Consider the following 14,259-nt stretch of genomic DNA (forward strand, 5'->3'; position numbering starts at 1 on the left):
TAACTATTGTCTGTATACTCCTCAAGGACCTTAATACCTTATGCTGAATTGCCAGAGAATAGGTCAACCTCATTTTGTTATAAATAGAGGGTTCATTTTGTTATAAATAGAGGGTTCATTTTCTCTTAAGCCTCCAACATTACACATTTTCTACATTAAGGTCTAATCTAGACCAATAGAGAGATATTCTTACTTTAGCTTAAAACTTCAATTAGTAACCAAGTTTATCATAATTAATTAATAGTATTAGTTTTTGTTTGAAATATGAAGAGTTTTGTAAGCAAACCAATATTCTTGGTTTATGCATATCTCCTTATTGTGGTTCTTGTTTTAAACTCAAGGCCAGCAACTTCTTGGTTAGAAGTTGGTAAGTAATTGCTAATGAACTTTTTTCTGATTTTGAATTTGTTTCTTCTAATTATGATCGACGATCAAGTGCTTGCATAGTTACAAGTATAAGATCATGATATGTTCTTACGTAAAGTGAACATATCTGATTTATAATCAACTGTTATGCATGCATGCAGAGAACCAGGAAGATTTTAGTTATGTAACAGGGAGCGGAAACGGACCAGAGAACTGGGGAAATCTTCGTCCAGAATGGGCAAAATGTAAGAATGGAACCCAACAATCCCCAATAAACTTGGATTTTAGCAAGATGCAATATGCTCCAGAGTTGGGTGATTTGCAAATGAAATATACGCCAGCATCTGGAATCCTAAAGAATAGAGGCCATGATATCAGTGTAAGTAGTTAAACTAACAAATTTATCAATCTTAAATACGTACTATATATTAGATGTACTAAAATATGTTTATCCATGTACCCGTCGATGTGCATATGCAGCTTCAGTGGGCTGTTGCTGGAGATGCTGGATCCATTCAAATAGATGATACTACCTATGTGCTTGATCAAATTCATTGGCACTCACCTTCCGAGCACACTGTCAATGGAAGAAGGTGATTAATCTAAATCACTGTTGGGTGCAATAATCAAAAACAAAGAAAAATCAAATAAGCAAAAGTTATTGATACTTAGCTCCTTTATAATGGAAGTGATTGCTTTGACGAAACGAACAAGCTCCCCGTATCTCCGCAACAGTAACAAGGCAAAACTTTGGAAAATAGAGTGAGTCACGTGTTCAACACGCTGTCCTTAAGACATTAGCGCCCGGCTACACTCAAGAGTGATGCTATAGCCCTCACAGGACGGATATCTCCAGGATAAAACACCCTAATACACCTACTACTAGCATATGTAGTAGATGCTCAACTTGAGCTTGGCAACTCCGAAAAAACCGTTAAGGAAAATCGCGAATGCTTAAAAACCGCTATAAAATATTTTCCCTTAGGGGTCTCTCTAAAATATAGAGCAACCCCTTTCCCATAGATTTTACAAAAGTAGTGAATTTCTTTATATAATTGACAAATACAACTTAAGAAAAAAACCCCGATGTGGGACTAAAAGCTTTATATAGTTTCTTAAAACTACTAAAAATTGGAAACTCCACGATGTGGGACTAAAAAGTTTCATTCACAAATAAAACAATAAATTATAATTTTTTATTAAAACTTTAAAAAATTATTTTTTTATTAATCGTTTTCCAACAATCCCCCACATGAATGAAAACTCAATAAAACATGAAAACACAGATAGATCTTGGTAAATAAACATCCCAACCTCACGATCCAAACAGACTGATCGTGCAAGTGTTGAAATCATACTAGTCATTTCTACGTCCTCTCCCTCACACAAAAGTGTGTTGACCCCAGGGTCATACTATGGATTGCATAAATCATAATAGTATTGAGAGCTTTCATCTTTAATTCTCACATGGTGAGACTATAGGTATCTTTCACCAAAGTGAAAAAGCATGAACTAGTGAACCCTTAGTGACCTTTAGGTCCTAAGTTCCAGTAATACCAAAACCATCAAAATGAAAATCACATAAAAAACGCAGGAAATACCATTTTAGGCAGAGGTGTCCATGAGGTCTTGAACCTTTGCTTAGTGAGATATTACCAGAATTACTTGCTAGAGACAGTGAACTATGTCTTGAACTGCTAGCATTTGATGTAATTCGTGATAACAACCACGGGTGATATCTCCAAGATTGCTGCCAAGCTCGTGCCGTTTTGTCCGTTTTGGCCCTGGACGTATCCTGTTTCTCAGAATGCTCTAGAGAATCAGCTCATATTCTCACAGGAAGCGACCCACTTCCTCATTCAGATAGGTGAGTTTCCATAAAGAGTGTTACTGCTACACCCCACTTCAATCTTAAATTGAAACTATAGAACTCATTAAGACTTATTAAAAAGTCATCCTCCACATGCAGTCACACTATCACGTCTACACCATAGGGAAGGGACAGAGAATGAAAATCTCTGATAGTGTTTACCTTTACCCACCACAAATTAGTTGTCTCATTCGAAACCTTGATCATGGGATCTCCAGTCAGCAAGGTTGAGTATCCTTCATGGCAAGTTTAATATATGAGCTTAAGCCCCAACCCCCTCGATGCATTTTTAACTATCTCTTTGTACAAACCTTTCGTCAAAGATTGCGCGATATTCTCCTTGGACTTTATCCAATCAATGGAAATAACGCCGATTGAGATTAGTTATTTCTTAGCTTTAACTATTATAGCTTGGCTAACACAATGTATAGATATAGCTGGCACAGGCCTATGCCAAAGAGGAATGTCTTCTAAAAATCATCTTAGGCACTCGGCCCCCTCTCATGCTTTATCTAACGCAATACTCTCAGATTCCATAATGAATTGAGCGATATGTTTGTTTGGAAATCTTCACTAGAGTGAAACCATATCCACTCGTAGACTTAGACTCCTCTGAGTCAACTATCCAGTTTGCATCATAAAGTCCCAAGGACAACAAGATACCTTTCATAAATCAAAAGAGTATTTTAGGTACCATAATACTCTACTCAGTGCATCTGAATTCTCTTGCTCTGGACTACAATTATATCCACTTAACTTACTAATATAGGCAATGTCTGGACTCTTACAGTTCATTAAATTCATCAGACATCCTATAACTTTTGAGTATTCAAGTTAAGATACTCCACTACCCTTATTTTTCTTGAGACTACAAGAATAATCGTACGAAGTACAAGCAGGTTTACAATCAGACTGATTGTATCTCTTAAGCACAACTCAACATAATGAGAACGACTAAGACTTATAAATGTTTGATTATCTTCTAATCCTCATCCCTAAGATTACATCAAAAGGGCCCAAGTCTTTCAAGTCAATGTTCTCATTCAGTGCATGTTTTTAGTGGAATTGATCACATCTATGTTGTATCAAGCATATCATCAACATACAAGCATACAATTACACAGACATCCTTAACAAGTTACTTGTAGACATACTTGTCAGATTCATTAATTTAAATCCACTATCCATTATCACATGATTAAATTTTCCATGTCACTGTTTACGTGCTTATTTGAAAACCATACAAAGATTTTTCAAATTACAAACTTTGTATTCACAACCTTTCACTACAAAGTCTTCAGGTTGATCTATGTAAATTTCTTTACCTAATTCACGGTTTTAGAAAAAGCTGTCTTAACATCCATCTGATGTATCTCTACGTTCTTTATGGCAGCAATAACAATTAGTATCTCAACGGAAGTAATTTCCGTCACAATTGAATTAGAATCAAGGAAATCTACACCTTCTTTTAGTTTATAGCCTTTAGCTACCAACTTAGCTTAATATTTTTCCACAGTTTCATCTACCTATCGTTTCCTCTTAAAGACTCATTTACATCCCATGGTCTTACAACCTGGAGGTAAACTAGCAAGCTCCCAAGTCTGGTTCCAACGGACTGAGTCCATTTCACTAAATGAAGCTTCTTACCAGAATGGGGTTTCAGTAGATATCAAGGCTTTTTACAAGTCTGTGGCTCAGACTAAGCTAGGCATGTTATGAAGTCGGTTTCATAAGAAGTCTCAAGTCTAATTATTTTACTTCTCTTAGGCTCAACATCAACTTCATCTTCCTTTAAAATAAGTTCTGACTATTTGAAATAAATCTAGGGGATCAACAACACATCTCTAATGAGGTACAGGTTTAGAATAAACATGTTCAAAGAACTCAGCATCCCTAGATTCCGTAATAATATTCACACCAATGTCAGAAAAAATCAGAACACACAACCAAAAATCTATTTGTAGAAGTATACTCAATATACCCTATACGAAAACACAATCAACATTTTTGGTTTCAATCTAGTTCTTTTAGGAAGAGGAATTACAATCTTAGTCAAACGCCCCCACACTTTGACACATTCATAAGAAGGTCATCTACCGTTCCATAAACCATATGGAGTTTCATCTGATTCTTAAAAGGGTACTTTATTCAGGATATACTAGTTAAGAGGACTGCCTCCCCCCACAAGGCCGCAGGTAATCCTGAACTAATCAACATGGAAATTATCATCTCCTTAAGGATACGGTTGTTATGTTCAAGGCTTCTAATTGGTTTCCAACTTCAAGTTTATACATCTTAAGGCTTCTAAGGCGTCATCCTTATCCTAAGCAAGTATACAAGATAGTACCTCGTACAATCATCTACGGAAGTTATAACCATCTTTTACCACAGTGTTTTGGGTTGAACTCATGTCAACTAGGCCTAACTGAATTAATTTAAAGGCTTAATTACTCTGAACATTTGTGCTAAAAGATTTTATAGCATATTTTGATTCTTCACAGATTTCACTTTTGTGTTCAAAATCCAAACTAAATTTGGGTACGAAGCCTATGCTAGCCAGTTAAGCATTGACTTATAAGTTTACGGTTCCAAGTCTACCACGTAAAACAATCAATCACACAAAGATATCACAAGAATCAACTACGTTCACATCATCAGTTTTTCCGTTAAGCTTATATAGACCCAAAGTCCTATAACTCTTGCTTAAAAAATCACTGCCTAGTTACAACAAGTTTTCCAGATTCAATTAAGATCTTAAATATTTTTCCATCTACAACAGAACAAGATACAAGATTTTCGCATATGCTCGGAACATGAAAACTTCATTCAATGTGAGAATATTACAGATATGAGCTTCTGCTCGACCTTTTCCTTTTATGCAACCTCTATTGCATATGAGTTACTCAATAAGAGTTTCTCGACATCCCCTATCCTATGATAGGAGGTGAACAGGTCTCTGTTTCAACAAACATTCTTGGTGGCTCCAGAGTCCACCTACTGGTCTCTCACATTGGTTATTAAAATAACTTCCGACATCATGCCACCAAACTCGTTCTAGTTTGTTTCAACTAAATTAGCATTAACTTTCTACTTATTAAGGTTTTTTGTTGTCTACAATTTACTGCCGCGTGGCCAGGAATTTTACAAACATAACACTCACCCTTAACTAAAGTAATTCGGATTCAGGTTTACGAAATATACCTTTATCATGAAGACCATGCTTATAGTTGCGTTCGATGTTCTCACCTTTGCCATCTTTGGAAGATTTGTTTCCAACCACATGCGGCTATTAGCCATGTCCCTCGGAGATGACACCTTTATTCACAAATCACAATTCCAAATCAGAAAGTAAAATATGAGTTTTGAAGATAACATCTATATATACAAACTTCGTTTGAATCAGCGTTTCAAAAAACTCATGGTTACCCCACAAAAATTAATTTAGTTAACAACAATTTTCTGCTCGTCAGAATTTTTCAGAAACGTTTTTCTGTTTTGTAAAATATCAAAAAATACTTTTACAACTCCAAAAATTCTGAAATTTTACGCGGGTAACTATCAGGATGTCTACTACGTTGTGTCAAAAGGGTTCATCGAAATTCCTTCTAGATTAAAAGATAAAATTGAAACTCTACAGCTGACCAGAAATTCGTTTTTGTTTTTCACTCCACAATTAACATCCATGATTCACAAACCAATCAATCGTTTTCGATTATTAAAATATAATGTCTTAAGATTGTTGGGTGCAATAATCAAAAACAAAGAAAAATCAAATAAGCAAAAGTTATTGATACTTAGCTCCTTTATAATGGAAGTGATTGCTTTGACGAAACGAACAAGCTCCCCGTATCTCCGCAACAGCAACAAGGCAAAACTTTGGAAAATAGAGTGAGTCACGTGTTCAACACGCTGTCCTTAAGACATTAGCGCCCGGCTACACTCAAGAGTGATGCTATAGCCCTCACAGGACGGATATCTCCAGGATAAAACACCCTAATACACCTACTACTAGCATATGTAGTAGATGCTCAACTTGAGCTTGGCAACTCCGAAAAAACCGTTAAGGAAAATCGCGAATGCTTAAAAACCGCTATAAAATATTTTCCCTTAGGGGTCCCTCTAAAATATAGAGCAACCCCTTTCCCATAGATTTTACAAAAGTAGTGAATTTCTTTATATAATTGACAAATACAACTTAAGAAGAAAAACTCCCCGATGTGGGACTAAAAGCTTTATATAGTTTCTTAAAACTACTAAAAATTGGAAACTCCACGATGTGGGACTAAAAAGTTTCATTCACAAAATAAAACAATAAATTATAATTTTTTATTAAAACTTTAAAAAATTATTTTTTTATTAATCGTTTTCTAACAATCACTAGTTAAACCTAAACCGTGTCAGTATAATTGATATCGTTCTGGATGAACATATATGGTAGAAAAGCTACGAATATATCGAAATAACTAACAAGGTTTTTGCGAACATTAATTTAATATCAGGTTTGCTTTGGAGCTACATATGGTTCATAAAAATGTGGAACTTAAAAAGGTTGCTGTGGTTGCGGTTCTATACTCTCTTTCTATTTTCAAAGACCCATTTCTTTCCAAGGTAATGCATATACAAACTAAAAATCACTCCTTAGTATATCATTCAAGATATAACCTTATGATCTTATATATTGTGATTCATTAATCCTTTGATGGCTCATCAGTTGGAGGCCAACATAAGGGATATATCCGGTACTGGGGCGAGTGAAGTGAACATAGGTCCGGTTGATCCAAATGACATTGATATGAGTGATAGAAAATATTACAGATACTTGGGTTCTCTCACAACTCCTCCTTGTGACGATGGGGTTATTTGAACCATCAAGAGAAAGGTATATACAGTTTAATGATATGTATATAGTGTAGTTTACCAAGGATATTTGATCTTTCTTAGTATTGCTAACTAATTTTCTCATTTTCACTTAGCTAGCTAGGATTCTAATTTATCCTTACTTCGTGAATTTTAGGTGATGCCTGTCAGGATAGACCAAGTAATGTTATTGAGAAGTGCCGTTCATGATGTAAGTTCCCGTGCAAATATTGTCTTTGTCTCTTCGAATAGCATCAATTTAAAAGCATCACAGTTGATTAATGAATATTATTATGTTGCAGGGAAATGGGAATAACGCAAGACCATTGCAGCCTCTAAATAACCGAGACATCCTCTACTACTCTGCATTACCAACATCAGCACTGGTAGACAGTATGTAATTACGGCCAAGAATGTGTTGGAAAACGATTAATAAAAAAAAAAAGTTTTTAAAGTTTTAATAAAAAATTATAATTTATTGTTTTCTTTTGTGAATGAAACTTTTTAGTCCCACATTGTGGAGTTTACAATTTTTAGTAGTTTTAAGAAACTATATAAACCTTTTAGTCCCACATCAGAGAGTTTTTCTTCTTAAGTTGTATTTGTCAATTATATAAACAAATTCACTACTTTTGTAAAATCTATGGGAAATGTGTTGCTCTATATTTAGAGGGACCCCCAAGAGAAAAAAATATTTTATGTTGTTGTCTCAAGCGTTCGAGATTTTTCTTTATGGTTTTTTCGGAGTTGCCAAGCTCAAGTTGAGCATCTACTACATATGCTAGTAGTAGGTGTATTAGGGTGTTTTATCCTGGAGATATCCTTCCTGTGAGGGCTATAGCATCACTCTTGAGTGTAGCCGGGCTCAATGTCTTAAGGGAAACGTGTTGAACACGTGACTCACTCTGTTTTTCCAAATTTTTGCCTTGTTGCTGTTGCGGAGATATAGGGAGCTCATTCGTTTCATCAAATCGATCACTTCCATTATAAAGGAGCTAAGTATCAATAACTTTTGCTTATTTGATTTTTCCTTGTTTTTGATTATTGCACCCAACAATCTTAAGACATTACTATTTGTAATAATAAAAAAAATGGTTGGTTGGTTTGTGAATCATGGATGTTAATTGTGGAGTGAAAAACAAAAACGAATTTTTGGTCAGCTGTAGAGTTTCGAGTTTATATCTTAACCTAGAAGGAATTTCGATGAACCCTTTTGACACAAAGTAGTAGACATCCTGATAGTTACCCACGTAAAATTTCAAAAAATTTGGAGTTGTAAAAGTATTTTTTTGATAGGGAAAATTAGGCTAAGGCCCAACCCATGGATAACCCATAATATGAGGCCCTTAATTAAAACAAATTTAAATCTAGGCCCCGAGTTATTAAAGGACATCCATACCCTTTTATATATTGTCAAGCCCATAATTAAATAAAATTTAAAATTTAAGCCCAAAATTATTAAATGTAGGCCCAAAATTATTAAAATACAGTGTGAATGTGTAAACAGAAGTTACACATGCATATGGCATGTGTATCCAGAAGTTACACATTCTTATGCCATGTGTAATGCAAAGTTACACATCAAGAAAATAGACATCAAAAAGAACGCATACAAAAAATACATGTAATACTTTAATATTCATTTATTAATTTCTTAGCATGTGTAACTAGAAGTTACACACGCATCTGTCTAGTGTAACTGAGAGTTACATATGCATCTATCTAGTGTAATTGAGAGTTACACATGCGTCTGATTTGTGCTTTTATGAAGTTTAAATCTTTTCCTTTCCTTCTTGTCTTCCTCCCTCCAAAATGCTTGCCTATCTGCAACGAAATAAACATCCATGGATTAGGTTGGATGAACAAAAAGCAAAAAAAGAAAAAAAAAATATTAGAACGAATTGTAAGGCAAAATTATAGAACAAAGATCACAGAAAATACACATGATAACCTATCTTAGCATGTGTAACTGGGAGTTACACATGCATCCGTCATGCGTAATCATCAGTTACACATCCATATCGATGTGTATGCAGAAGTTACACATCCTCATGAGATCGGTTTCTTCACAACACAATAAAGAAACTTGAAAGCAAGTGAATGTATCTTGAGTCAGACCCTCATTCTGCATCCAGGTATGAGTAACAAGCTATAATATACGCAGAAAATGACAGAATAGGGTCAATGCATAAACAAACCATTATGTTGTCCATACACTACTTTCACTATGGACTTGTTATGGACTTAAACTGGTTAACATATCTCCACTAGTTAGTCCTACATTTACTTAAACAAACCATTTCCACTACTTACCTATAGACAGAGATATATAGGGGCATATGGATTTGCTCGCAGTAGCATTAACTTATCACCCCGATCATCATTGACAACAAGCCGCTCATTTTTATTGTTTCAGGAACAATTGCTCTAAATTCTCAATCACTAACTGAACCTGAATCATTCAAAGCACAAGTAACTACTTAGGTTTAATCATACACAATACTACTACTTTTGAAAGACCTACTAATTTGGTAACCAATTGTGTAAATACTATATGTAAGTAAAATATATGTAACCTGAAGTTACACATTCAATCGGCATGTGTAACTAGAAATTACACATCAAATTAGCTTGTGTAACTAGAAGTTACACATCTAATTAGCATGTGTATCTATAAGTTTCACATACTTTTGCATACCAATAAATACAAAAGGAAAATCAAACACAATCAGCTAAAATTCCCAATAAAAATTTAATAGATGTATTATGTTACAAATGAGTCTCACAAGGTAGTAAATTCAGTGATTGTTAGAACAATCAATCTTAACTAATTAAACTACCGAATTGCACGCCATAATACTTTTAGTACTGCAATCAAGTAATCTAAAGAACATTGTCAGCTGTATTTTAATCTGATTTATTGACATAGCGCATACTACTGAGAAATGATGACAGAGTTAATCCATAAGTACAGGTCTAGCTAAGGGTTCAGTGCAGGCTGGAAGCCAAATAAACACTATGAATACTGAAAAGAAAAAAAAAACTGTAAATTATTATGTATAACGTACCATATCCAGAGTGAAAACCCCTCAATCTGGCTTTTGTCATTCTCCGTGCATGATATGGAGAGTGAATGTGGTTTGGTTTGCAGCTGATGAATCCATCTTTAACCAACTTCCTAATGTGTTTCCCTGCACAAGAAAACACAAAACCAATAAACTCAACAAAAAATAAGCATAACGTACATACAAACCAGTAGATCCGCATAGCATGTGCAACTAGCAGTTACACATTCGGTTAGCATGTGTAACTATAAGATACACATTCAATTAGCATGTGTAACTTGCAGATACACATGCATCTGAATTGTGTAACTAGGAGTTACACATGCATCATACTTATATATGTCAACATAAAATCAACAAATTCATACGATACATTAAGTGGTAAAGTAACTGAGTCCATAAGACCCTACATAATATACCAAAAAAGTAATGTTCAGCTATTATCCATGTAGCAAAGCTTGCAATTCATTCTATGCGCCTATGCCTCGTTTATAATAATGAACCTATATATCTTGGGGAAAAATGGTTACCATCAAAAAGTTCAGGTACTTGGGCAGAAGATCATCGAATCCATCTGAGATGAAGACACGTCTGACGTATAACTTCAAGTTGGACTTGTTAGCATTGTAGTAACTCCCATACAGATCATGAGGAGCCTTTGGAGGAACAAAAAGAACAGCCTTGAACTCAACATCACCTTCATCACTAACTTGACTTGTTCCAATCAGACCAAACACCAAAAATCCTGCCAAATGAGCTATAATTCATGTCTCATGCTTAGGTATATGAACAAGCAAAGTATGAAATTTTTCTTCTGAGCCAGCTGACTCAAATCCAGAAATGAAAACAAACAAAGAATCCTTCCAAATGAGCTAATCAGTATTAAGAACAAGTAAGGTATGATCTCCTGAGAACAACAATTATTCCTTCTGATACAAGAAGGAACACATGATTTGACGTGTAAATAACACACAACCCAAGCTCAGCAATACCACAGACAAAGTAAAACAACTAAGCATTTTTAAGGTTTAACGTCAAACTCTATATAAGAAGTTGCGTAGAGGAAGATAGAGATGAAGTATTGTACTGTCACTACGAGTTACACATGCATATTAGATGTGTAACGGCTAGTTACACATGCTAATATGCATGTGTAACTAATGTTTACATATGCCATATGCATATGTAACTACTGATTACACATGCATTTTGTACTCAAACAAGAAAACACCCCAATAAAAAACTAAAATGCCCTCCTCATTTAATAAACTGAAACAATGAAATCATTAAGATGGACCATATTTTCAGTTCCAAAGAGAACAACATACTTTTTTTTAATCTGATTCACTACATGTCTAATAGCCATTCTAAATTTTGCGTAATGTGACTGTCTGACTGAGAGGAGGTAAACATTTACTTACTATCCAATGCGCACTCTTTCAGTTACACATATCAGTTTCCTAAACCAAAAAGATCTGTCAGACTATAATTAGTAGTAATATCTTACAAAACATGAACAAATCGAGAGGCTACTCTAAGATATGAATGTATTAAGTTCATATATTGTTAACAGACATCAACCTAAGCCTTATTATCTCAAATTAAAAATTAAAATCAATCCTAATAACTAACTTACCTGATTTCAATCCCTATTTTTTCACTTTACCTAGCCTGCAGATCCTCTACATACCAAATATTCACTGCAAGCAACACAAACAAGTTATTATATATAAATTGACATTGAAAACACCGCCATCAGCACCAATATTGGCTCCAAATCCTCATCTATAACCTGCACTTCCTCCACCACAACCTCCTAGAATCACAAACTTAATGGAACAGTTGAAACACTCTGCAATTCCACCACCACTGCTGAACATGACACCTCCACTTACTTCTCCACCACTCAACAGGTCAAAAATCCCCCACTAAAACCTGCATCTGCGCCACCACCACCACCTCCTCATACTCAGCATGGCTAGAAGCCAACAAGTATCATTTCCAGTAAAGGTTTCTTCCAACATAATCAAACTATGGTAGAAGATTAAACTGCCAGTAAAATTGAAAGCATAATTTCGATTAGATATATAGTTTGTGTCATGAAACTGCATCTGTTGTTATTGTTTAAACAATTGAAAATAAATTTCGTAAAATTATCTATCAAGAATAAAATGAAATTGAAAATTAAGAGTGGTTGAAATTAAAATTAAAACTATGGGTAATAGAGACGATGATTTGCTGATATCAAATCTCAAATCAGTTTATAGATCGGAGCTACAATTATATTTACGTCGATTTTGATGAAGAACAGATCTGAAATATTTGTTCAAAATTCTTCAAAAAAAATTACATCAAAACAACCAGAGTGAGTAGATGTTGTAGATTAAAGATCCAAACTCTGATCAAGGATCAAACAACGAAATCGAGATTCGTTTTCATATTTTTTTCAAAACTTTTAAAATCAAACTTCAGAGATTTTGATTTCAACTCGAGATTGATAGATTAAAGCTCTTAATTAAATTAAAAAGGATATGGAAAGATTAAACTTACTTTGGTTCATTTTTGTAGATGTTTCTCTTCGATTGAATTGAATCGAGTTTCTTTATGCTCGGATTTAGGTTCGTATCATTTGGTTGATTCTTCTTCAGATCTTCTCATCACTGAAATCGCAAGAACACGAGTTGTTGGCGATGTTTAACTGTGTGAGAACTTGATTTCGAGAGAGAATAATTGTTTCAGATCTGGAAATGAAGAGAAACCATTTCTACAGGAGATAAACTCGTCTGGAAGAGAGAGAGACGAAATCTGAAAATGAAAAGAATCTTCTGATATTCCTCTTGTTTATATACAAAAGGGTAGTGTTGTCATTATTAAAATCTCTAATAATTAATTATGGGCCAGATCCGAAGAAAATTTGATATTTTGGGCCTAGTAATATCATTTTCTTAAAGCATGGAGTTGATAGTGGATGATCCATTTAGTGGGGCTTCTATATATTGAACCCATATAGTAGGGTGATTCTAGTATTTTTCACTTTTTGATATTTTACAAAACTGAGAAACGTTCCTGAAAAATTCTGACGGGCAGAATTTTGTTGTTAACTAAAGTAGTTTTTATGGGGTAACCATGAGTTTTTTGATATGGTGGTTTAAACGAAGTTTATAAATCTAGATATTATCTTCAAAACTCATATTTTATCTGAACTAAGGTTTGTGAGATATGGTGTATTAGGTGATTGGGAAATTACCGTGTCCGTGGTCAAAGTATAAACGAAGTTTGTGACATGAAATTGAAAAGGAACATGGCTACCAGGTGCATGTGGATGAACACAAGTCTTCCAAAGCTGACAAAGGCGAGAACATCAAACACAACTCTAAGCATAGTCTTCATAATAAAGGTATGTTTCGTAAAACTGAATCCGGCATTACTTTAATTAAGGGTGATTGTTATGTTTGTAAAATTCCTGGCCATACGGCAGTAAAGTGTAGACAACATAAAACCTTAATAAGTAGAAAGTTAATGCTAATTTAGTTGAAACAAAATGAACCATGATGTCGGAAGTTATTTTAATAACCAATGTGAGAGACTGGTGGGTGGACTCTGGAGCAACTAAGTATGTTTGTTGAAACAGAGACCTGTTCACCTCTTATCAGAGGATAAGGGATGTCGAGAAACTCTATATGAGTAACTCATCTGCGACAGAGGTTGCATAAAAGGGAAAGGTCGAGCATAAGTTCATATCTGTAATATTCTCACACTGAATGAGGTTTTCATGTTCCGAGCATATGAAATAATATTGTATCTTGTTCTCTTGAAGATGGTAAAAGATTGAAGATCTTAATTAAATGTGGAAAACTTGTTATAACTAAGGGTATTGATTTTTTAGGCAACAGTTATAGGACTTAGGGTCTATATAAGTTTGAAGGAAAATCTGATGAAGTGAACATAGTTGATTCTTGTGCTTTCTTTTGTGTGTCTTTGAATGTTTTGCATGGTAGACTTGGAACCGTAAAATTATAAGTCAATGTATAAACTGCCTAGCATAGGCTTCGTACCCAAATTTAGTTTGGATCTTGAACACAAAAGTGAAATGAATATGCT

General features: G+C 34.6%; 2 protein-coding genes across 3 annotated transcripts; one reads left to right on the forward strand and one right to left on the reverse strand.

Annotated features, from left to right (window-relative positions):
* Positions 1–264: 264 nt before the first annotated feature.
* Positions 265–7,488, forward strand: LOC113311979 (alpha carbonic anhydrase 2-like). Its single transcript, XM_026560759.1, has 7 exons — positions 265–367; positions 528–745; positions 847–959; positions 6,736–6,844; positions 6,948–7,115; positions 7,251–7,304; positions 7,396–7,488. Exons 1-5 carry the CDS (start codon positions 265–267, stop codon positions 7,098–7,100), a joined length of 696 nt encoding a protein of 231 aa, XP_026416544.1. The 3' UTR covers positions 7,101–7,115; positions 7,251–7,304; positions 7,396–7,488.
* Positions 7,489–9,486: 1,998 nt separating this feature from the next.
* LOC113308804 (endoplasmin homolog) lies at positions 9,487–12,861 on the reverse strand. 2 transcript variants are annotated; one of them, XR_003340087.1, is made up of 4 exons: positions 11,795–11,865; positions 10,689–10,903; positions 10,162–10,284; positions 9,487–9,545 (listed from the first exon to the last, which is right to left on the reverse strand). XR_003340087.1 is itself a non-coding variant. In XM_026557254.1 (4 exons), exons 1-3 carry the CDS (start codon positions 12,716–12,718, stop codon positions 10,198–10,200), a joined length of 312 nt encoding a protein of 103 aa, XP_026413039.1. In that variant the 5' UTR covers positions 12,719–12,861; the 3' UTR covers positions 9,487–9,545; positions 10,162–10,197. The 2 variants fall into 2 exon arrangements, 1 of the variants encoding a protein (XP_026413039.1); XM_026557254.1 differs by lacking the exon at positions 11,795–11,865 and adding an exon at positions 12,709–12,861.
* Positions 12,862–14,259: the final 1,398 nt, after the last annotated feature.

The sequence above is a fragment of the Papaver somniferum genome, chromosome 9, assembly GCF_003573695.1.
Source record: "Papaver somniferum cultivar HN1 chromosome 9, ASM357369v1, whole genome shotgun sequence".
Taxonomy (NCBI): domain Eukaryota; kingdom Viridiplantae; phylum Streptophyta; class Magnoliopsida; order Ranunculales; family Papaveraceae; genus Papaver; species Papaver somniferum.

Bases quoted from the DNA above. Each gene is read 5' to 3' on its own strand.
- LOC113311979 (XM_026560759.1), top strand. From the start codon at position 265: ATGAAGAGTTTTGTAAGCAAACCAATATTCTTGGTTTATGCATATCTC. The intron at 960-6,735 runs GTGATTAATCTA...ATTTAATATCAG, and splicing joins CACACTGTCAATGGAAGAAG to GTTTGCTTTGGAGCTACATA. The intron at 6,845-6,947 runs GTAATGCATATA...ATGGCTCATCAG, and splicing joins AAGACCCATTTCTTTCCAAG to TTGGAGGCCAACATAAGGGA.
- LOC113308804 (XM_026557254.1), bottom strand. The intron at 10,285-10,688 runs GTAACCATTTTT...TTTCTTGTGCAG, and splicing joins AGTACCTGAACTTTTTGATG to GGAAACACATTAGGAAGTTG.